Here is a 25,177-nt window from a genome sequence, read left to right as displayed (position 1 = left end):
ATATGATCATACAAATATAAGCTTGGAAGGCCCTACCACAGGTCGGGCACAAATAGTCTGTATGATGATTTGGTATAGAGACGTCTCTAAATTGGCATAGCTCACATTTCTTTTGAACTACTGCAGTTCTGCTTCATTCATAGACAACAGCACCATCTTTAGTCTTGGCACACCATGTTGGGCCATGCCAGTGTCTCCCATGTCACACAATGGACTCCAAGGTTCTTCAGAGAGACCTTTAGAACATCCTTGTATCACTTCTTCTGACCATTATGTGAATGCCAGCCTTGCATGAGTTCCTTGTAAAATAGTCTTTTAGGCAAATATGTATTTGGCATGCAAACAATGTGTCCAGCTTGTTGGAATTGTACTCTCCACAGTAGAATTTGAATGCTTGGTAATTAAGCTCCAGAAAGGACCTCAGTGTTTGGTACCTTATCTTGCCAGGTGATCTTCAGAATCTCCCTAAGACAATTCGAAGGGTTCAGTTTTCTAGCATTGCACTGGTATACTGTCCTAGTTTCACAGGCATACAACACAACAGCTTTGTAGACCTTCACTTTGGTAGGCAGCCTAATACCTTTCTCTCCCATACTTTCCTTTGGAGCCTCCCAAACACTAGCTCTGACTGCTTGTGTCAGCCTCTTCATCTATGTATATACATCCCTGGAAAGTGTACTGCTAAGGTAAGTGACCTTATCCACAGCATTCAGAATTTCTCCATTTGTTGTCACTGATTGTTCCTTGTATGGATGGTGCAGTGCTGGCTGATGGAGAACCTCTGTTTTTTTTTGTGTGTTAATTGTTAGGCCAGAATTAGCACAAGCAGCAGAGAATCAGTTCATACTTTGTTGCGTCTCAGCCTCAGGGGCTGCATTGAATGCACAATCATCTGCTAACAGCAACAACAACAGAAAATCACGCACCAACTCTCTCTCCACTTTAGTCTTGGCTTGTAGCCTTTTCAAGTTACTATCAGTTTGGTAGTTGACCTTGATGTTATTTTCGTCTTCATTGAAGGAATCTGACAACATTGCTGGAAACATCATGCTTAAAAAAAAGCATGGGAGCCAAGCACACAGCCCTGCTTCGCTACTTTGTTGACTGGGAAAGCTGGAGAGCATTGTCTACTATCCAGAGCCCAGGCAAGCATGCCATCATGAAATTGACATGACAATACTGATTGGGCAACCAAATTTTGACATAATTTTCTACAAGACAACATGACTAACAGTATCAAAGGCCTTGATCAGATTGATGAATGTTGTGTATAGATCTCTGTTCTGTCCCTAGTATTTCTCCTGGAGTGGTTGGGCAGCAGACATCATATTGACAGTTCCTTGGCTCTTTCTGAAGCCATAGTGGTTCTCAGGTAGATGACCATCTTCCAGGTGAAGTATCAGTCTATTAAGGAGGACTCAGGCAAGAATCTGGCCAGAAATGACTAAGAGAGACACCCCATCTCCCCTACCCTACCCCCTCCCATGACTATCACAGGACAATCCATTTCCTTTACCTTTATATAGAGATGGACAATGGAGGCATCCTTGAAATCCTGGGCAGATAGCATCCTTTTACCATATAACCTGGAAATTTTCAGTCAGCTTTTATGTGAGCAGTGGACCCCCTGCCTTGTAAATCTCAGCACCAGACACTTTACCATAGGAGAGGAGCCTAATGGTATTCAAAACCTTCATCAGTTGGAAATTCGGCTAGAAAGGGATTGACTTCAACCTGAGGTATATAATCAGTGACTTCAGTATTGGTTGCTGATGGTCTGTTGAAAAGCTATGGAAATGTTCAACCCATCTCTCCAGGATCATATCCTTATCATTAATTAATATGGCTCTGTCAGCACTGAGTAGTTGAGATGCACCATAGATCTTTGGCCCATAAAAGGTCATCATAAAAGTGCTTTGGGTTTTTACTATTGGCATAAAACTCAATTTTATCTACCTTCTTACTGGGCCAAGAATCCTGCATCTCTCTAAGCTTCACTTGCACTTTATTTTCAAGGAAGTTAACATTGCCTTCTAAGAGACCAATGAACTATCCTGCTGGTAAATCCTGGGGAGTTCTATTTTTTTGTTTATCTGCTTCTGAATTTCCCCATTGTTTTCATTAAACCTATCTTGATGTTTGTGAGTGTTCTGGCCAGGATGAATAAATGCAGTGCTGTACACCAAATTTCTGAAAGCTGTTCCATTTCTTTTCCACTATTACCAACTGTGTATTGGCTCAGCTTTTTCTCCAAGTTAGCAATGAACTGTTCCTGCTTGGAAAAGCACTCTAATCTGTTGACATGAAGTCTTCTGATAGTTGTCTTTCCTTTGGGCCACCACTTTTGTTGACTGTTAACATTTAGCTTGGGGAGAATAAGTCTCTGGTCAGTCTAGCACTTTGCACATCACTTTCCTCACTCTCACCCTGTCTCTCTTCTCCTTACAATGATACACTCTATTAAATGCCAGTGTTTGCTGTGAAGGTGCATCCATGAAGTTTTATTCTGTTTAGGTAAATAGAAATTTTAGTGATGAGAAAGTCATGAGATGCACAAGTCTTCAGTAGTAAGTAACCATTGCTGTTGCTGTTTACAATTCCATTCTTCCCAAGGATTCCCTGCTATATCTGGTAGTCTGTGCCTACTCTTTCATCAAAGTCACCTAGGATTATGAGATTTAAAGTCATTTAGAATTATAAGCTTGACCTCTTTCAGCACATTGATGATGAGAGTCTCCAGGCCTTCATAAAATTTTTCTGTCACCTCATCAGGGTTCGTCATGATGGGAGCATGCACGCTGATGATGGTGGCATGGCATTTTCCTGCAAGTAGCAATTGCATTATTATGAGTATGTTGTTCACACCTTTTGGTAGGCATACAAGCTTGTTGACTAGGTTAGCTTCTTATTACGAAACCTACGCCAGCTTCCTGGTGCTCCCCTTCACTGAGACCACTCCCGAAAAAGGTATATCCAGCTCCAACTTTGGTAAGCTGGCTTTTATTTGCTATCCTTGTTTAACTTAAGGCTGCTTTTTGGATTTGGTACCTGGTGAGTTTTCTAGCAGCAAGCTGTTCATCTTTCAGATTTACTGGATTTCATGTTGTGTATAAGCATGAACTGATATAAGCAAGTACTGATAGTGGAATCATCTCTGCAAAAGTGTACATTTTTTTGTGTTTCAACCACAGGATGGGATCCCTCCCACCAAGATAAGCAGGCCAGGTTTGGGTGAAGCAGACAATTTTTAAGGCACCTTTTCTAGCCCTTTCCTTACACCATGAGGTGAGCAGTTTAATCTTAAGAAAAGACTGCTTAGACACCCAGGGGGCTGCTGAATTCTGCTTCATTTGAGAAGATGAACCTGTGGCCAGGGCTGCCTGTGTGCAGGGTTGTGACTACAGCTCCCTGTTTGCTGCTTTGTCACTTGCCTGTTACCACAGGACTTTGAGATAGGTAAAAATGGTAAAATGATATGGGTGATGTCTTTTTGATTTGAGCTTAAATTGGATTTAATTGAGGCAGAGTTGCTCAAAGTCGTTGGTATCACTGTCTCTTCCAGAGTCATCAAAGTCTACTAGCAAGACAAAGTCAAGATGACTGGTGATGGCTTGAGATGCAGTGGATGACCTTGGTGTCTTTGATATCTAACCAAGCTCTAAGTCCTCTACAGCAGGGCTCCTTAAACTTTTTCCACTCACGACCCCTCCAGTGCCTGCTTCAGCCACCTTCATGTCCTTTGGAACTAATTCTAATCATCTGCCCATTCCACCAGGGGAAGTCTTCACATGCTTGGGTTAGACACCCCCTTAACTCATTAACAGGTTTGAGATCCTTGGGTTACCCTCAACCTGGTTAAGCCCATGTGCTTAAACGGTTTACTGGGGTGTGTTCACTGCACATGCTACAGCTTCTTAGAGCCACAGGTAAGAGTGGCATAATCTGGTGAAGGTGGAAAGCAACCTTGAAAAGGGATTGATTGGCAGCTTTCATAGTGGAGGTACTAGGTTTCCCTGAACATAACCTACACTGTCCCCCACAAAGGAACATTAGTTATTACAGAAGAACATAAACTATCTCAAAAAAACTTGCTGTACTCATGACACTTCTCTGGAAAAGTAAAGGCAACTTTGTGGAATTGTTAAAATATCCAGGACTGCTAATTCATATTTAACTAGGATCTGCACTGTCCAAGAATCTCACAAGGCCCATATCTTCTAGTCAACCAGGGAATAACTTGGTTCTCTTTAGTCTTACTGCTTTAGGGTTCTCAGAGTAGTGCTTTTCTTTGTGAAGTGGTACAGTTTGGAAAATCTTTTCCTACTGTGCAGCCAGTACTGGACTTGGAACCTCTTGAACTAACAAGGTAGCAAGGCTATAAATCCATTTCTCGATTGTTGTTGTGGGATCTGTGCTCAAGGAAGGAGACAAAGTGGAAGTGGCAGCCTGGGACTTGATGTTCAGTCTCAAGCTTATCTAGATAAATACATGTTCTTATGTGTAGCCACAGTTGGGGCGGGGAGAGTTGGGGGAGAATAGTAGGGAGAGAAAGAGAGGAGAGAAATCCCATCTACTCCCTTGCTGAATGTCCTAGAGAGAGAGAAAGCATTGGATACATCCTTTGGATACAGTCTTTCTGACCTCAGGTCCTACACTCTATCCACTGTGCCACCTAGCTGCCTCAATTAACCTTGAATCAAGATCGTAGTCATATTCTCTATAAATTTACCTAATAGTCTAATTGATCTCCCAGTTTCAGCTCTTCCCTTTCCAATTTACATATTTGCCAGAGTTAATTTTTCTCAACTATAGACATGACCATGTGCCTTGGGCAACTATCTAACCATCCTAATCTTAGGTAGTGGAGTGATATAAATGACTGACCTGACACAAGCAAAGAACTCTAAAAGATTTATGTATTTTGTGAGGATATGGGTTGTTAGTTCTGGTTCTGTTCATTTGAGTGCCATGACCTTTCCTTGACTCCTGTTTTCTTTTACAACACTTGGGGTGGGAGTGAAGAGTTTGCCAGGTGAGAGAAGGCACTGTGTACTCCTTGGGAGGTGCTTTGTTATCTGATAATGGGAAGGCCAGGAGCTACTTCACCAGTACAAAACTTTCAGTTATGCAGGAAATAACTCTGCTGCCTATATTGCAGGATGCTGTCTAGTAGTATCCCCTAATTCTCACACAGCTTGTAATCTTAGCTCCTCCACTTCCCTCCCTCGAAATTCTTTCTGCGTTTTAGGGCCTAATTAAATCCAGGTAATGAAGGAAGGAAATGAACATTTATTAAGTGCTTTCTGTGTGTCAGGCATTGTGCTAAGCACTTTAAAAATATCATCTCATTTAATCTTCACAACAACCCTGAGAGGTAAGTGTGTTGTTAATCTCATTTTCACAACCTGGCCCCAAACTACCTTTCTAGCCTTAATTATATATTATACAGACTTCTTGCTGTTCCTCACACACAATACGCACAACTCCTGTTTTTGCGTTGAATAGCCCCTATGCCTGCATGCACTCTGCTCTTCACTTCTGCCTTATAGGATCTTGTTTCCTATAAAACAGTGCAAATACCACCTTCTACATGAAACCTCTGTAACCCCTCCCCTCACCAGGTACAAGAGTTCTTCTCTCCCCTTCCACTATCCCATTACCTTGTATATCTTTTGTCTGTGCTTACATGTATGTATTGTTTTTCCCAATATAATATGAGCTCCTTGAAGGCAGAGACTATTTTAGATTTACATTTTTATCCATAGAAACTCATACCTAGCACAGTGACTGACAAATAGTAAACATTTAATAAATGCTTATTGAATGTATAAAAGAAATATCCTGAAAGACTGAGGTGTGGGAAATAGGGAAAGGAAGAAGGAGAATATGGTAGCAAAGGGAGGCAGAGAAGAGTGAAGAGAAAAAGGAAAGAAGAGGAAACATGGGGAAGATGTTTTGACTCAGCCCAGCTTCACTTTATAAATAGTTTGTGACAGCTGACTTCTGTGTTACTCGATTTGCTGACTCAGGCTAAAGTTGACTGGCAGCCACAGCTTTTGATGATTGGCAGTCTAGAAGTCTATATTGTTACAAGTTACTTCTTAAAGAGTAACCCAATCAGCTTCAAGGGGGGAAAATGCCAAACACTTTTTATTATCATATAAAAAAAAGGAAATGCTTTTTTGCTGTACATAATCACATTATACCTGTAAAGTGGAGTACAAATCAGATTTTTAAATACTAGGTTGCCTCCAATTTCTTTTTTGTAAATAGGCTTTTTCATAGTTTGAATTATTGCTTAAACCAAAATCCATCTTACATCTATGAATGAACTAAGCTTAATTTAACATAAAATAAAAATATTAAGTCATTGGTGTAAAACTAAATTATGAGTTGAGGAGATTTTTCAGAAAGAAGTCCTTTATGTGCCTCTTCTCCCCCATGGTTAGAATACTCTTCCCTTCACCTCTGCCTCTCAGTTTTCTGGTCTCTTTCAAGAATTCAGCTCAAATCCCACCTTACGCTAGATACCTTCCCCCTGAAATTATCTGCACTATATATATCTTGGATGAGCAGTTATTTATCTGTTTTCTCCTAACTCTTAGAATATGATCTTGAGGACGAGGACCTTGTTTTGCCTTTCAGTGTATCAGTTCTTAACACAGTGCCTGGCTCATAGTAAGAACTTAAGTGCTCATTGATTGACTCATTTATTGTAAAATAAAGAGTAAAGCTTAAGGAAGCTATGGTATAGGGGAAAAGGAATTATTTCCAGTCCCTCAAAAAGCAGTTATTTGAGGATTGTTTGATTCTTTGTGTTTGTAGCCATGGCGTCTACCATAGAGCCTGGAATATACTAGGTATTCCACAGGATTCTGGGCTCTCTTTTTTCTCTATACTATTTCATTTGTTGAGCTCATCAGTGTCTATGCTGCAGTGGGGAACCTGCAGTCTTGAAGCCACATGTAGGCTTCTAGGTCCTTGAGTGCAACCTTTTGACTGAATCTGAACTTCACACAACAAATCCTTTTAAGGGGATTTGTTCTGTGAGATTTGGATTCAGTCAAAAGGTCGCACTTGATCACTAACAGAATCAAATACAAAATTCTCTATTTGGCATTCAAAGCCCTTGATAACTCAGCCCCCCCTACCTTTTCAATCTTCATATGCCCTATGTCTCAGCATGTATTCTTTGATCCAATGATGCTGACTTTCTTGCTTTTCCACAAATGAGACACTCTATTTCTTAGCTTCAGGCATTTTCTTTGACTGTCCCCCAGGTCTGGAATGCTATCTCTTCTTCTCTCAGTCTATTGGCTTCCCTGGCTTCCTCTAAGTTCCAGTCCCATCTTCTACAGGAAACCTTTTCCAACCTCTTAATTCTAGTGCCTTTCCTCGTAATTATTTTCCATTTGTCATGTATATATCTTACTTTGTACATATTTGCATGTAGTCTCTCCCACTAGATTGTGAGCTCCTTGAGCCAGGAGTTGTCTCTTGCCTCTTTTTGTATCCCCAGTACTTAGCACAGTGCCTAACACATAGTGGGTCAATAAATGATTATTGACTGACAAGATGCTTAATTAATACTTGCTGATTGATTGACCTTAACCAAAGTTATTACATGTATAAATAGTTTCTGGAGCCTCCTCGTGGTTTCTCATAACTGTGTGTGTGTGTGTGTGTGTGTGTATTAAAGCTGAAGTACCATAAATATCTCATCTATTGACATCTCACTAATGATGTTTTGAAATCACTGTTTGGGAAATTATACTTCAGTAGATCTATATTAGTCAATATGGGCACTGTTTTTGCTTTGCATGTAAAATTTATCCATGCCTTTTCTTTCTGTGGTTCTTGTTAACATCTTTCTATTAATTATACACGATCTACTCAATTGCACTACTGTCTTACCTTTGGGTCTTAAAATATTTGGCTCATTCTCATTATATAAGCAACCTTTATGCCATGTCTTGTGCCCAAATTGTAGTTGGTGATATGCTGAGACCTACTTAAGCCCATCATGCACTTCTCTAATACCTTGGTCACTTGCAATTTTTATTTTTTTAGAACTTGTAGGCAATTTGTAGCCATACAGAAACATTGAGATGATATTGGGATTGAAAAATGAATTTTTGTGTCAAGGAACAGATTGGGATAATTGGAAGCATTGTGTGCTTTCCAAAATGCAATCTAGTCTGTTCTTTTCTTCCTATTCAACACTGGCCTGAGCTTATTGTCCATCTGCAGTACCTGTTTGAGATATATACTGATAGACCAATTTCATTAGCTGCCCTTCAAATAGCATCTTATAGTCTAGGCATTCATCATCTGTTTCTTAATATGTGGATTGTTAAGCTGATCTCATTTGAGTTTCCTTCACCAGCACTACCACTACCACACTCACACATAAACCAGCAAAGAAGAGTACTGAACTTTTGCTCCTGACTGCAGAGGGGAAGCAGCTGTGGAGGAGTATATGTATGGTGAGGGGAGACCTAAGGGAGAAGGAAGAGGTTTCTTCTGTCTTTACCCGCTGGGAGGCCATGAGAGAGAGTACTCTAAGAGCAGGAATTTGAATGGGGGGAGTAGGAGGTAGGTCTCTTCCTAAAAGGGGTAATGGCAGAAGGGAATTTGATGCATTCCTACAGAGGGGGTGGGGTGTGATGGGGGCCCCAGAACAGATGCCATTTTGGGAAGAAATAGGCATCTTAGGAGAACCTTTCTTCCAGCTAGGTTCATGATGCCCAGGACCACCATTCATTCCAGGAAAAGGTGATATATATAGGCCCCCCCCCCCATAGCATCCAGGATGGAAAGGGGAGGTATAACTGACTTAGCTCCTGAAGAGTTGTGGAACAAATGGTAAATGTAAGGGCATGAGCATGACTGTACCCTATGAGTTAAGATGAAGAGTGACTTCTACATCAATACTCCTCCTCTGTCATGAGTTAGTATTTCTGAGAATATAAAAGATAGGAAAGGAAGAAGTAGATGAGATTTGTAATTAACAATATTTAATAGGGCAGAGGAGGAAGCAAATATTGTGTGGAACTTTACCTTATATAATGAGTATGGGATAAAGAACATGTAAACATATGTTGTAAAGGCTCTGAACTTACTCTTCAGAGCTAAGTCAATTATATCTACCCCTAAGAATTCTAGGAGTACCCCTGAAGAGTTGGAGTATTTTCTTAATGCACTCAGCCCAGTTCTGCCATTCCATGCCTCTCCTCCCACCCACACTGTTAGCTGCCAGTAATTGCTCCCCAGTTTGGTTTAACCAAGTAACATCAGTTATCTTTTAAGGAAAAAATATTTACTGAGAAGATACAGCAAGAACAAGGTAGAGTGACTTATGACGCTTCCTTAAACCATTTCAGTTTCTGAGAAGAGTAGGCTCAAACATAATGGAGTTTCTGCTGCATTTGCACTATTGGGTTCACTTCCAAATGCATAGCATTTGAATTCAGCATAGGTGATGAATTCATCCTTGTCTTAGCTACTGCTGTTTGGGTCTTAAACATCATTCCAAAAACCTGATATTAACTGTACTCTTCAACCTGTCTGAATTCTGCCTCAGATACTTAGGTATCTCTGTAATGCTCAGCAAAAGATCTCAGTTTTTCTCATCTGTAAAAGCATTTAGCTTACAGGATTGTTATGAGGATTAAACAAGATCAGTAGATAGATGTAAGACGCTTTGTGAAATGCCAGCTATTATTGTTGATGTTGTTAATGGGTCCTTTTCTTCTTTATAATCTATATGGATTACAGCCTGAGTAGTGGTATCTATGGACCAAAGGGTATGCAAGATTTAGTGACTTCCTTGAATATAGTTTCAAGTTGCTTTTAGAATAGCTGGACTAATTTACAGTTCCATCAGTAGTATATTAGTGTACCTGTTTTCCTTAAGCTCCTTCAACAGTTGTCATTTTTTTCTTTTTTTATCATTTTTTGCCAATCTGAATGGTATGAAGTGAAAACTCAGAATTGTTTTAATCTTCAGTAACCCTCCAAAGTTCATAAAAGTTAACCTCTGGCCAAAGGAGAAGGGGTTGGCAAATAGGAGACTACAGAAGGAGAGTCGCATCTCTTCCCCACTACTGCAAGCAACAACAACTCAGGGGCCTTGACTGCAGCTGCTCTCTCTTTGCGTACCACTTGCTCAAATCTCAGTTCTGTAACTAGCTTGATAATTTATAGATGACCCACAGGATATGATGAGTTTTCCCTAGCCAGTCCAAACATACTTTGTGTGCAATATCACTCCAATATATCCCATGGTTTTCAAGGACATTTTTTGTGCTTAGTCTTTTATTTTTAGATTGAGACATGTTCTCTTTAAGGTATCAGAATATAGCATCATGTCAGTTACTTTAAGTGGGATGGAGTAATTGATCAGCGTGTTGATCCCTACCCTTTTATAAAGAATGACAAACTTGAAGAATTCAGAGAAACATTAAATGACTTGTAGGAAGTGATAATAGAATGAACAAAGCAAAGTCAAAAGAACAACATATATGACTACAACAAAGTAAATACAGGTAACATGGAAAGGCAACGAAATTCTTGTCAAGTGTTAGTACCAAAATGCCCTATTAATTATTATTAATTTCTCTTCTTTATGTAAACAACTGATAAATTGTTTAAGAGAGGATGAATTTTGTAGGGTGAATTACTTGGGTGTATTTTGAGAAGCTGCTTGTGTTGAAACAGCATGTTAACTTTTAAATAAAACTGGCCACCTAAAATAAGAAATAAAATATTAAAAATTGTGAAAAAAGAATAAATAGAATGATTTAAAATGTGAATATATGAGTCCTAAACCCCATTCTATCTCAAATAATTGGGGAACCCCAGACCGGAATTTTGACATTGGTGTTTTTACATTCAGGAACTAAGAAATTATTAGTTACTAAATATTTACCACCAGCTATAAAATTTAGTTGAGCTCTTAAGAGAACACTTTCCCTAGTTTTAAACTCAGTGACTATGATGACATTACGTAAAGGTAGGATAAATCAGTTATTTGTTATAATTCCAAGGTTATGAATCATTTAAAAGGGCTTGTAATTTTTGCCACACTTTGTAGACATTTTTGGCACATATGTATATATTTGTATATATATATATATATATATAATATGCTTTTGACACATTGAGATGTAATAAAATGGCCAATTTTTGGTTTTCTGAATATAAGAAAACTTTGATTATATGTCAGAAAATATGGACATTCTTATCCAACTAAAAATCTAGTTAGGTACATTATTCCTTATAACTGACTTTCTTTTGTTTTTTTTGGAGAGGAGAGGGGAAGGCAGTTGGGGTTAAGTGACTTGCCCAAGGTCACACAGCTAGGTAACTGACTTTTTATGTATTCTAGGGCTTAACTGATGAACTCGCTCTTATTGACGTCATGGAAGACAAACTGAAGGGAGAGATGATGGATCTCCAACATGGCAGCCTTTTCTTTAGTACCCCAAAGATTGTCTCTGGCAAAGGTTCATTTAAATTTAGTTTCATAAATCAATCACATTACTGAAAGTTATTATAAAAAATGAAATGTATTGCAGTTATTTTTCCCTAGTAACAATTCATTTGATTTTTTATTTTCCAATCTCTTGGTGACCAGTGACCAACTAGAATTAGGGATACATTCTGTAGTTGTAGAAGACACTGACGCTTATGTGAGATAATTGCAGTGCTGTGAAAGGAGCATTGTATTTGGAGACAACTAGGTTCAAGGTCAGAAGGCTAGGGTGTGCCACAACTGAAGGTGTCAGTGTGTATGCGTGTGTATCTGTATATATATGTGTGTGTATACGCATATGTGTATGTGTGTGTGTCTATACATGTACACATACATGCATGCATGTGATAGAGATCTAGATAGATAGGTGTGTCTACATAGATATTTATCTATCAATCTATACTTGTTTCCCTGTTATGATAAAAAATCCCTGAGAGCCCTTTTTCCCTCATTATATTTGTCTAGCTCAAATTTATTTGTATTCTTTTATATTTTTCACATGAAACTCATTTCTCTTTATTAAGGAGATTATAGTTTTGTTTTAATTATGCCACATCTTAAGTATCACATTCAGTCTTTGGCATTATTATTGACAAGCATAAACAGTGTCCAGAAGAGGGTGGCTAGGATGGTTAAGGGTCTCTTAACTATGCCATATGAGATCAGTAAAGATCTGGAAGATATTTAGCTTGAAAAAGCTAAGGCTTTTATTGGGCATGACAACTGTCTTCAAGCATTTGAGAGGCTTTCCTAGAGAAGAGAAAGCACCCTGCTTTGCTTGGCCCCAAAGGACAGAATGGGATACAGTGGGTAGAAGTTGCAGAGAAGCAGATTCTGCCTTCAATCAATGAAATAGCAAGCATCTATTAAGTGACTACTATGTGCCAGGCAGTTTGCTAAACTCTGGGAATAGAAACACAAATCAGCAAGCATTTATTAAATACTTAGTATATTTCAGGTACTGGGCTAAGCACTTGGAATACCAAAAAAGACCTTATTCTCGAGGTCTACTGTAGGAGATAACATGCAAACAACTATGTACAAATTGGATATATTGGGTAAATTGGAGATAATCTCAGAGGGAAGGCACTAGAAAAGGAAAGAAGATAGGACTTTTATTGAGATATCAGGGAAGCTAGGAGGCTAAAATATCAAAGGAGAGGATTTCAGGAATGAGGAAAAGCCAATGAAAATCCCCAGAGTTGGGAGATGGAGGGTCTAATAGAAGGAACATTAAGGAAGCCAGGTTCACTGGATCTCAGAGTATATGGTGGGGGAGAGAACAAGTAAGAAAACAGGAAAGATAGTAATGCATCAGGCTATGAAGTGCTTTAAAGGACAAAGGAGGAATTTTCATTGATACTGGAGGCAGTAAGGATCCTCTGGCATTGATTGTATAAAGGGACTTGTGCTTCACAAAGGTTAGTTTCACAACTGAGTGCAGGATGGATTAGAGTGGGGAGGCAGAGAGACCAAGCAGTAAGCTATAAGGTAATGAGAGTCTGCAGCAGGATTGTAGAAGCATCAGAGGTTCAGGGAAGTGTGTGTGAGTGATGTTATGAGGGTAGAAAAAACAGGACTTGGTAATTGATTTGGATGTGGGGATAACAGAGAGTGACAAGGTGAAGGTGACACTTAGGTTGTGAGCTTTGGGGTACTGGGAGGTTGATGATACCCTTAATAAATCTCACTGTTGAGCTTACATACCTGTGTGTGTGTGTGTTTTGTCCAGTCATTCAGTAATTTCAGTAATCTACCCTGTCTCTTATCCTGGAGGGAGAGAGGTCTTGAGTATTGTGCCCCAGGGTATATCTATGGGTCTATTCTTTTAAAATGTTTATTGATTTTTTGGAGGTAATCAGGATTAAGTGACTTGCCCAGAGTCACACAGCTAGTAAGTAAACGAGGCAAGATTTGAACTCAGGAAGACAAATCTTCCTGATTCCAGGGTGGGCACTCTATTCACTGTGCCATTAGCTGCCCTTTGGGTCTATTTTTTGTTTTTGCTTTTTTTTTGTTTTTGTTTTTTTGGCAGGGCAATTGGGGTTAAGTGACTTGCCCAAGGTCACACAGCTAGTAAATGTGTCAAGTGTCTGAGGCTGGATTTGAACTCAGGTCCTCCTTACTCCAGGGCCAGTGCTCTACTCACTGCACCACCTAGCTGCCCCTTGGGTCTATTTTTGTTGTTGTTTTTTTTTATCTTGGGTCTATTTTTTAAAAACATTTTTATCATTGTCTTGATGAATTTAGCTGGAATGTTCAAAATCTGAAGAAGAAGAAAGCTTGTAGGATCAGTTAACATGAAGACTATCAGGAAGTCAGAATATAGAAAAATTTCTGCAGGCTAGGATAATAGGCAGAATATGATAAGACAAAGTAGTGATAAGTGTAATGTTTTAAAAAAAGGCTGGAGAAAGTGAATCTAGACAACTTTTCATGTGAAAACAACTTCAGGATTAGAACTTTAGTGATTATCTTGCCCATCTCCCTTAGTTAATAGAGGAGAAAACCGACACCCAGAGCAACAAAGGGACTTAACCTATCAGTGTTAGAATGTGAACCTTAGTGGTAAGATGGTTTGTATTCCATTTTGGCTAGAGAAATAAAAATAAAAAGAACATATAGGAATTTCACTAGATTTTAAACTCGTAGTGAGTCAGTCATGTTAAATTGCAGCCAAAAAAAATTAATGTCATCCTAAGCTTCATTGGCAGAAATAGTGTCCAGAAGAAGATATGTGATAATCCCGTTATACTTTGCCCAGGTTGGACCTCATCTGGACTATTTGGTTCCATCTTAGGAAAGCCTCTTGGCAATCTCGACTTCTTCCAGAGGAAGGTGGCGAGCAGTAAGAGGCCTGGATACAGTGCCTTATCCTACTTAGTTGATGGACTTTGGAGATGGTAAACCTGGAGAAGTGAAGATTTAGGCATGTCTGGGGGGGACATAATACCTATCTTTGAGTATTTGAAGAGCAGTTACTTAGAAAAGGGATACTTTTGTTCTTCTTGGCTCCCAAAGTCAGCTGGAATTCATGAGTAGAAGTTTCAGTTCAATATAAAAGAAAACTTACCAGCAATTAGAGGCCTCCAAAAGTGGAATGAGGTGCCTGAGGAGGTAATGAATTCCCTGTTACTGGAAGGCTTCAGAGTAGAGGGTCAAAGTCCAACTTGTCAGGCATGTTTTAGAGGGTGTTTCTGCGTTGATGTTGGACTAGATGACCTTTGAGGTCCCTTTTGATTCTGTTATGAGGGAGTAGTAAGAAAGTAGGTTGAAGCTTGATTATTGAGCACTTGAATATTTGGCTTTGTAACACGTTACAGCTTGTAGTGGGATTTGTCTTGTTTTGAAAATTCCCTGTACTTCAAATAATGAAGCTGTATATGACAAAGGGGGATAAATTGATGCCATGCTTGTTGACAAGCCTTGTCTGAGAACAAGCAGTGACAATGACAAGACTCCAAACGGAACAAAAGTAGTTGAGGGAGCGGAAACTGAGAGTAAGCAAGGTGCTGGGAAGAGAATATCCAGCTATCTTCAGGGAGCTCAGGGGGTATAGCCAGAGAGAGAACACCTTTTTACAGATGAGGAAACTAAGGCAGGTTTTTTAACATCAAACCTAACCTTTTTTTTTTTTTTTTTTTTGCTATACCATCCTGCCTTGGGCCTGAATAAACTTAGGTTATAAGATGCTGAAAACATGTTTGTGTTTTTAGAGCCACTATCCTTTGAGAAATTGGGTCCAAAGGCCAGGTCTGTAGAAGGGTTACTATTTGACAGTGGTACCGGCACAGGGACCTCTCCAGAGCCTTATGGTCCCCAGAGAGGGAGGAGAGTGGGAACTTGGACACTGGGAAAACAGAATGGTCTCTTAGTTGGACAAGGCATACATAGCAGGGATATTTCACCCTTTGATTGGTTTTTCTGTTTACCTTTTATTTAGATTCCAGAGTATCAGTCAATTCCAAGATAATAATTGTCACTGCAGGTGCACGCCAGCAGGAGGGAGAAAGTCGCCTGAATTTGGTCCAGCGTAATGTGAACATCCTGAAAAGTATTATTCCTGATATGGTAAAAAGTAGTCCTAACTGCAAACTCCTTGTTGTTTCTAATCCAGGTCAGACATTTTACATTTTTACTGTTTAGAAAGACCTTTCCATATCACCCCTTGTGAAAAGATAATCCCTGGTAACTTTCTAAAGAGATTTTATTTTTTAAATGTTTGCTTTTTTTACGCTGCTAACCCTGTTATCCACAAGGATCTTATTTATGGAAAACATTCTGCTTAACTTTGGCAAAGGCCTTTTAAATCAGAATACTTCCTTATTTACTATGACTTTAAGGAAACTATAAGGAAGTTCATAATAATGGGATAAGAATACTTAGCCTACACTAAAGACCTCCTCCACTACTACATCTTGCACTTTCTTGCCACTGAAACTAGGTTCTTTAAGGATAATTATGTAGAGCTTACCTGGAGCTGGAAAGGCTTTGAGTATAGGCCAGATGATGATGTCTGTCTATCATTTGAAAACCAGCCAAGCTAAGATTAGGAGAGGCTCATCACTCTATTGTGTATAGATGCTGATAAATTTTTTTGATTGCATCTCTTTTTTGTAGGGGTGCTATGTACTGCATTGGATGAGTGTGTACTCATTCTGATGAAACCACAGATCCTTGAATTACTGAAATAAGTATAAGGCTGGTTCTTTATGTTAGCAAGAGAGATTTATATTTTTCATTTGGATATTTGTTTTTCATTAGCCAAGTTTGGAAAAAGGTAATTAGTTTTGTCCTTTTGGCTAAACCACAAATAGGGAGACAGCCTAATAAAGGGTATGATAGAATTTGCAGATAAGCATGGGGGAAAAAGTTTAAAAGAAGAAATCCTCAGCATAACTAGATTTAAAAGAATTTGAAATTCCCAAATACAAATATACCTTGACTCCCTGAAAGAAAAAATATGTCCTGCCCCAGTAGGATAGTAAGTAAATTTGAAGGGCTTCTTTAAACATTCATTGCTCCTCTGAAACAAACTCATAGTATGATAAGTATTTAATCTCTTTTTAGTCTGGTGTCCAGAAGAAAGAGCCATAATAATCTGCCCCTTTCAATTCAGATCACTTCAGCAGATTTTTTGAGCATCTACCATATCCAAAAGAAGGTCTTATGCTAATGCTATGAGAGAATATGACATGGATCCCTATTACTATGAAAAGGAGAAGGAGGAAAGGAATAATCATTTATATAGTGCCTATTACATGTCATGTACTATGCTAAGTGCTTTACAAATATTATTGTCTATATTTTGCAATTGAGAAAACTGAAAAAGACAGAGGTTAAGTGCCTTGCCTAGGGTCACACAACTAGTAAGTAACTGAGACAGTATTTGAATTAAAGTCTTCATGGCTCTAGGCCCAGCTCTCTATCCACTACTGCCAGCTCTGCTTCATGGGTGTGTGTGTGTGTGTGTGTGTGTGTGTGTGTGTGTGTGTGTGTACGTATGTGTGTTTTAATACATTCATTTAAAAATTTTTTGTTACCAATTCTTTCCCTCCTTTACCCATTGAGAAACAAGCAGTATGATACCAATTATACATGTAAAGTCATGCAAAATATATTTCCAAATTAGTCATGTTGCTAAAAAAAGCAATAAAAATAAAGTCAAAAATATACTTCAATTTTAACTCAGTTCATTAGTTCTTTCTCTGGAGATGGATAGCATTTTTCATTATGAGTCCTTTGAAATTGTCATGAATCACTGTATTGATCGGAATAGCTAAATCTTTCACAGCTGATCATTTTTACAATATTGCTGTTATATAGTATACAATGTTTTGCTCATTTTACTTTGTATAAGTTCATATAAATCCTCCCAGTTTTTTCTGAACCCATCTTTATCATTTCCTATAACACAATAGTATTCTGTCACAATTATATACCACAACTTGTTTAGCTATTCCCCAGTTGATGGGCATCTCCTCAATGTCCAGTTCTTTGCAACCACAAAAATAGCTCCTATAAATATTTCTCTAAATATAGGCCATTTTCCTTTTTCTTTGATCTCTTTGGTATTGTTGAGTCAGAGGATATGCACAGTTTTATAAGCCCTTTGGGAATAGTTCCAAATTTCCATAGTTCCATAGTTCTCCATATACCAGTCCACTTTACCAATAGTAGCTCTGACTCAAAGTATTCTTACCAAATTCCTTTTACAATATAAATGTTGTGATGATACCTAAACCAGAAAGAGTGAATAAAGAGAAAGAAAACTATAGACCAATTTCCCTAATGAATATTGATGCAAAAATTTTAAATAAAATACAGCAATATATCACAAGGATCACACACTAAGACCTGGTGGGATTTATACCAGGAATGCAGGGCTAGTTCAATACTAGGGAAACTATCAGCATATTTGACCATATCAATAACACAACCAACAGATATCATATGATTATCTCAATAGATGCAGAAAAAGTGTTTGACAGAATACATCAATTCCTATTAAAAACAGTAGAGAACATAGGAATAAATGGAACTTAAAATGATAAGTAGTATTTAAAACCATCAGCAAGAATTGTCTGTAAGCCAGGCACCTTCTTAGTAAGGTCAGGGGTAAAGCAAGGATGCTCATTACTACTATTATTCAATATTGTACTAGAAATGCTAGCTACAGCAATAAGAGAAGAAAAAGAAATTGAAGGAGTTAGAATAGGCAATGAGGAAACAAAACTATAATTCTTTGTAGATAATATAATGGTATGCTTAGAGAGTCCTTGAGAATTAACTAAAAAATCTGATTGAAATAATTAACAACTATAGCAAAATTGCAGGATATAAAATAAACCTACATAAATCATCAGCATTTCTATATATTACCAACAAAATCCAACAGCAAGAGATAGGAGAAACTCCATTTAAAATAACTGTAGACAATAAAAAATACTTGGTAGTCTGCCTGCCAAGACAAACCAGGAACTATGTGAACATAATTACAAAAGTTATAAAACATTTTTTGCATAAATATAGTCAGATCTAAACAATTGGAAAATATTATTTGCTCACAGGTAGGCTGAGCCTTATAACAAGAATATATAATAAGAATGAATTCTACCAAAATTGATTTACTTATTCAGTGCCATAGCAATCAAACCACCAAAAAAGTATGTTATAGAACTAGAAAAAATAATAACAATTCATCTGGAAGAACAGAAAGTCAAGAATATTAAGGAAATCAATGACAGAAAAATGTGAAGAATGGTGACCTAGCTGTCTCAGATCTCAGACTGTATTATAAAGTGGTATTCATCAAAACAATCTGGTACTGGCTAAGAAATAAAGTGATGGATCAGTGGAATCGATTTTGGTACACAATACACTGTAGTAAATGACCATAGTAATTTGGTGTTTGATAAAAGAAAGATCCAACCTGTTGGGACAAAAGCTCACTATTTGACATGACTATTTGGATGGATAAGTCTATCTCAGATAAAGTCTGTTTCTAATATTTCCTGTTTTTAGTGGACATTCTGACATATGTCACCTGGAAGCTGAGTGGCTTGCCCAAAAACCGAGTTATTGGAAGTGGAACTAATTTGGACTCTGCCCGTTTCCGTTTCCTAATTGGGAGTAGACTGGGTGTCAATCCAGTAAGCTGTCATGGTTGGGTTATTGGGGAGCATGGCGATTCTAGTGGTAAGTAAATACAACCTTTGGCCTACAGGCTTTCTGAAAGGTGTTGTCTTTAAGAATCAGACTAGATTATTAAATTCAAACTTAAAATGGGTTTTTTCCAATTCCAGGAGATATTTAGGAACAGGATAGATTGTTATTTGGCTAGAATGACTTGTCAGGAAAACTACCTTTTAATAGGAGATAAAAGCACAGATTTGGTCAGAGGATTAAGAATATACCAACACCCATGACGCCTTCCCTTGTAACAAAGATTAAAAAGGAGAAAGTAGTTCAACAAAATCAGCTGACACAATTTGTCTTAGAGCATTTGTGTCAAATTCAAATAGAAATGGATCTCTAAGGCCAAATATTGACTTACAAAACCACAAATTAACATTATCTATGTTATGTTGTATTTTTATTTTGTTAAACATTTCCCAGTTACATTTTAATCCGGTTCTGGCTTCACTCTGGGGTTTTGCCAGAGCAGAGCCAACCACAAATTTGATATCTCTGTCTTACAGCATATACAGTATTCTATGCTCATAGTTCCCCACCTCTACATTGAAGGGAGAGAAGTCAGGGCTAAGTTTGATCTTTAAATTATGTAATTATTATTTAAGTAAATTGTACAATTAATACTTTTATAAAAACATATTTTTTGTATATAACATTTATTAACCTATTTTTTTTTAGCACCATTCTAGATATTATGAGGGGCACAAAGAGTATAAGATATAGTTCTTGCTGCTATTAAAAACTATCTATAGGAACGGAATGAATGTTTAATACACTCTTAGAAAACAGATAAATATGACATTTTATCCCTGACTAGAAGGTACTAGATGGTAAGAATTTGTTGTGGGCTTAAGAGGGCTTCATAAAAGAGAAGAAATGAACTTAAGCTGAACCTTGAACACGTAGGATTTTCCTCAGTTGATAAATGTCCAAAGGATGTGAACAGCCAATTCCTTTTTTTTCTTAAAATTTTTTATTGATTTTTTTTACATCATCATAATTTTTCCTAGTATTTCTCCCTCTCCCTAGGAGCCATCACATAGAACAAATAATATTTTTTAGAGACAAGAAAAAGAGGAAAAATCGGTGTAATCAATTAACACATTGAAAAGGTCTGAAAACATGTGCAACATCTAAAATCTTCTCAAAGAGGGGGAAGATATCCTCTCATGTTTCTTCATTTGAGTCCTCCTTGATCTTTTTAATTTTGTTACATTCACTTTTGGTTTTTGTGCATGGTTCTTTACATTTACATTGTTGTACTCATTGTTTATATTGTTTTCTTGCATCTGCTTACTTCACTCTGCATCAGTTCATATTGATCTTTTCATACTTCTTGAACAGGCAGTTCTTTTTTTCTTTCCTTTTCTTTTTTTTAGTTAAAGAAATTTGAGTTCTGAATTCTCTTCTTTCCTCTAGCCCCTCCTCAACCCATTGAGAAAGTAAGTGAGCAGTGTGTAGCAGTATATAAGTAACCATTATACATATGAAATCATGCAAAACATATTATTAGAATAATTAGCTTTTAGACCATCTATGTAGATTAGCTTGGCTATTATTATTATTATAAAATGTGACCCCCTTGTTCAAAGGAACTGAGTTATAGCAATGCTGAGTCTTGATATAAACAAGAGAGAAAAAAAATTGCTGCTAAGTGTCACCTAATTGGGAATGGAGAGACCTGTGGAGGAATGAGCAGGACATGACATGTTATGAGAGAAAAATTAGGCTGGAAAGAATAAGAGAGAGCTTTTAAAAACTTGTGTCCTTCATTAGAAGCCCCAAGAACATTAGGTATACTCCTTGTGGCGAGCTTATGAGAAGATGTGGGCAAGAAAAATTAGAATCATCAAGCTTGGCCCTGAAGAGGAGAGAAGAAAATGTACCTTCCTCCTTTCTTTGCAGGGGGGCTGTAGTGTGGTTATGGAACAGTACATAAACTGTCACACAATTGATGCAGTTTCGCTGAATTTTTTTTCCTCTCCTCTATTCTCTGTTACATGGGATGGCTTTCTTGAAAGTGGGGGTTTGTGTCACCAAGGCAGTATTCACAACAGTTGCTATTATTATGAGTATGCCGGCCTGGTTCTGAATTGCAAAATATAACAGACTCTTCATGTAGAAGACAAAAGCAAAAGATTTATTCATACACCAGAAAGCCAAATCCCAAAACCAGTAAGTCCAATCCAGCATAGCAAATAAGAAGTTAGTACACATTATCACAGCAGAGAGCCACCCCATCCCAGAGCTTTCGCCCATGCTGGGTCTTTCCCATAAACACTCACAGTAAGCTGCCTGCCTTCTCTCTCTCCCTCAGCTCTAATTGCTCTGACTGCTCTGACCTCCCTTCCTCTCAGTTCTACTAACTTCCTTCATGCTCCACCCTTTCCTGTTCCACTCATTCAGCAAGTTCCTCCCACCACATGTGACTTAGGGTTCCATGTAACTTAAGCAGGTTACATGGGCCTATTAATGGATGGGAAGATCTTCAAATTTATATTACCATTACAGGGTTATATTTGGAAAGGGGGTGATGTAAAAAGAAAGAACGAATACATTTTTTTAAAAGTTACATGGGAGGGGCAGGAAGGTGGCACAGTGAGTAGAGCACCAGCCCTGGAGTATGGAGGACCTGAGTTCCAATCTGGCTGCAGACACTTGACTCACTAGCTATGTGACCTTGAGCAAGTTACTTAACCCCAACTGCCTTGCCTTCCCCCCCTTCAAAAAAAAAGTTATATAAGATAGGCATTTATGGATGGGTTGATAAAATCATAAATCTTTTGGAATATCTCAGTGTTTGAGCTTGGTAGTAGGGGCCAACACTCTCCATCTCTGAAGATGCTACACCAAATAGAAAAGTCCTTTAAAGATGGAAAAATACTTAAATGGGTTGAAATTATTGAAGTCACCTGAATAAATATGCTAATTCTGGGATATATTTCTCTTAGTGCCTGTATGGAGTGGAGTAAATATCGCTGGTGTTTCCTTGAAGAGTCTACACCCCAGTTTAGGAACTGATGAAGATAAGGAGCACTGGAAAACTGTTCATAGACAGGTGGTTGAAAGGTAAAATTATAGTTAAACATTTCTTAGTTCTTGAGGTGCTTGAAGGGGGGAAGAGGAGCCATTTTAAATTTTGAGTACTTTTAAGGTTAGGAGTGGAGTTGGTAGAGAATGATAAGAAGGGTCATCAATCAGGAGGCTACTGGAATAGTCCTGGGAAGAAGGAACAAGATAGTAGCAAGATACTGACCATAAGAAAGGAGAAGAGAGGATGAATTTTCAAGAGATCTTGGCTGAAGTACTAAGAGTTAAAAATGATTGAAAGTATTGATTGGAGGGTTGGGAAAGTCAATGTTTTGGGGCACATTACTGGACAAACTGATAGATGGAAGTTACAAAGATAAAAAAGAAAGAGGGTGGTGTCATAGAAACTACAGGAAAATAGGGAGAGAACTTCACACAAAGGAAAGAATGGTCAATAGTAATAATAACTTGTATTTACATAGCACTTTATGATTTGTGACATTGTCAAATATTGTATAATAGTTAAGGAGAATGGAGAAAAGGGTATCATATTTTGCAACCAGGTGATGGTGTTAGTGACTCCAGAGACAACAGTTTCAATAGAGTAGTGGAAGTAGAAGCCAGATGACAAGGAGTTAAGAAGATGAACTTGGCAGAAGCAGGAATGAGACAGATGAGATAGCTTGAGAACAGATAATTGGGTTCAAAAGTAAAGAGTTTTTGTTGTGATTTTTCAAGTGGAGTGAGACCTGAGTATGTTGGTAAGCATAGGAGGAATAGCCATCAAAGAGGAAGAGATGAAAATTTTAAGAGAAAAAGGGATTGATGGGGAAAGATACCAGAGGAGGCAGGAAGGGATAAAATCAAGGGCAAAAATAGAGGGACTGCATTTGGTAAGGTGAGATAAGAATCACTCATTTATATAATGTTTTAAAGTTTACAGAGAGTTAACTCTTAAAGGTAGGAAGAAAGGATTATAGACAATAATTGAACATTTATTTGGTGCCTGCTATATGCTAGGCACCAATGATTCTCAGACAGAAATGAGCTTAGGTTCTACTGGGAGGAATACAATTTATCCAGAGATGAATGAATACAAGATATATACAAAATAAATACCTTGTGATTAGGGGCTGGGGGAGCATTAACAACTTGGAGACTTTAGTTGTCAAGAGTGCCAGATGCTCCAAGAGGTAGAAGTGAGGATCGAAGTAGGGAAACCAGTTAGGAGGCTGTTGTAGTGGTCTAGCCGTACACTAAGGTGGTGTCCGTGGGAACGGTGAGAAAGGGGCAGATGTGAGAGATGCTATGGCAATAGAAACTACGTTTGGAAGGTTCATTGGATATGTAGAGTAAAGGGAGAGCGGAAAATCTAGGATGATACTGAAGATGCAAATCTGAGAGACTGGAAGGATAGTGGTGCCTTTAACAGAAATAGAGAAGTTTAAAAGAGGGATGGGTTTGAGCAGAAAGATAATTATTTGGACATACTGAGTTAAAGATGTTTGTGAGATGTCAGTTTGAAATGTCCAGTAGGCAGTTGTGCTCAGTGAGTACTGTTTTTTACTCCCAGCTTATATTTGTTACATTGTATTTCTTACCATTGTAGTGCTTATGAGGTCATCAAGCTGAAGGGATATACTTCGTGGGCAATTGGCCTGTCTGTGGCAGATTTGGTAAGAACTATGATGAATAATCTTAGAAGAGTGCATCCGGTTTGCACCATGATCAAGGTACTTGTACATAATGATTCTCATCTTCCTAACTTCGTCATTTTTGTTAATTGTGCTACTTTGCTGCTGTTGATTCATACCTGAAACTTTAGCGTCATCTTTCACTCTTCCTTTTTACTTTTGTGATCCAAGGCATTAAATCCCATCAATTGTATCTCATAAGGAATTCTGCTCTCCTTTCCATTCCTGTTACCATCCCAATAGCTCTCTTTTTGAACTATTGCAATAATTAACCTCCCTAGCTTCATTCTCTTTCACTCTTACTACCAGAGTAATATTCCTAACACTACAGATCTGATCATATCACTCTTTTGCTTAAAAACCTTATATGGTTCCTTATTAGCAACTAAATAAAGTCCAAGCAGTTTGACCATGATATTAAAAACACTTAACAGTCTCTTATCTACCTTTCCAGGCCTTTGTGTAGTTAAGTTCACCAAACATATTCCATGATTTTTGCTTCTGCCCCTTTTGCTTACCCTATACCTATACCCGGAATTCCTTCCTCCCACATTTGTACCAGTTGAAATCCTATCCATCCATCAGAATCCAGTTCAGATGCCACCGTCTCCATGTAGATATCTCTTTATAACCCCAGCTGATACTGATCTATTCCCTCCTTTGAACTCTCATAGTACTTGGTTTTTGTCTATTTTATGAACCATGACATAAGATTTTGATGGATAATGCTTTGTATATTATTTAGCTTATCTTCCCTCTTAGATTGTAATTTCTTTGAATGGTGGGGCAGTGACTTTAATTTGTTTTTCTATCTTTGACAGTGCCTATGGGGGACTATGATATAACAAGCTTTTATGTTTGTTTTTCTGAAGTTCACCGAAAGCAACTTTATCTCTAGAGAGACAAAAAAAGATAGTAAGGGAAATAATAAAAAAATAGGAAAAGAGGGGGCCATAAAATTTTAAATTACATTTTAAAACAGTAATCTTCACTTTATATTTGGTACTGGCTAAAAAATAGAAAAGTAGATTATTGGAACAGAATAGATAAGCAAGATCCAGAAGTAAATTAATACAGCAGCCTAGTGTTCAGTAAACTCAAAAATGCAAACTCTTGAGGGAAGAACTCTATATTTACAAGAATAGGTAGAAAAACTGGAAGGTAATTTGACAGAAACTGGGTTTAGACTAGCATCTTCTACCTTATAACCATAATAAGATCC

General features: G+C 38.0%; 1 protein-coding gene across 3 annotated transcripts in view; it reads left to right on the top strand.

The window, feature by feature from the left end:
• LOC118853366 (L-lactate dehydrogenase A chain-like) overlaps window positions 1–25,177 on the top strand; it is a 32,087-nt gene that overhangs the window by 1,913 nt on the left and 4,997 nt on the right. For all 3 annotated transcript variants that reach the window (XM_036763386.1, XM_036763384.1, XM_036763385.1), the window contains exons 3-7: window positions 11,390–11,507; window positions 15,480–15,653; window positions 19,061–19,234; window positions 22,183–22,300; window positions 23,871–23,994. In XM_036763386.1, coding sequence (XP_036619281.1) covers window positions 11,390–11,507; window positions 15,480–15,653; window positions 19,061–19,234; window positions 22,183–22,300; window positions 23,871–23,994 — 708 coding nt within the window. The remainder of the gene's footprint in view (window positions 1–11,389; window positions 11,508–15,479; window positions 15,654–19,060; window positions 19,235–22,182; window positions 22,301–23,870; window positions 23,995–25,177) is intronic.

The sequence above is a fragment of the Trichosurus vulpecula genome, chromosome 6, assembly GCF_011100635.1.
Source record: "Trichosurus vulpecula isolate mTriVul1 chromosome 6, mTriVul1.pri, whole genome shotgun sequence".
In the NCBI taxonomy this organism is placed as follows: domain Eukaryota; kingdom Metazoa; phylum Chordata; class Mammalia; order Diprotodontia; family Phalangeridae; genus Trichosurus; species Trichosurus vulpecula.
The sequence above is the reverse complement of the archived record's forward strand: the minus strand, read 5'-3'. Positions and strand labels throughout refer to the sequence as shown.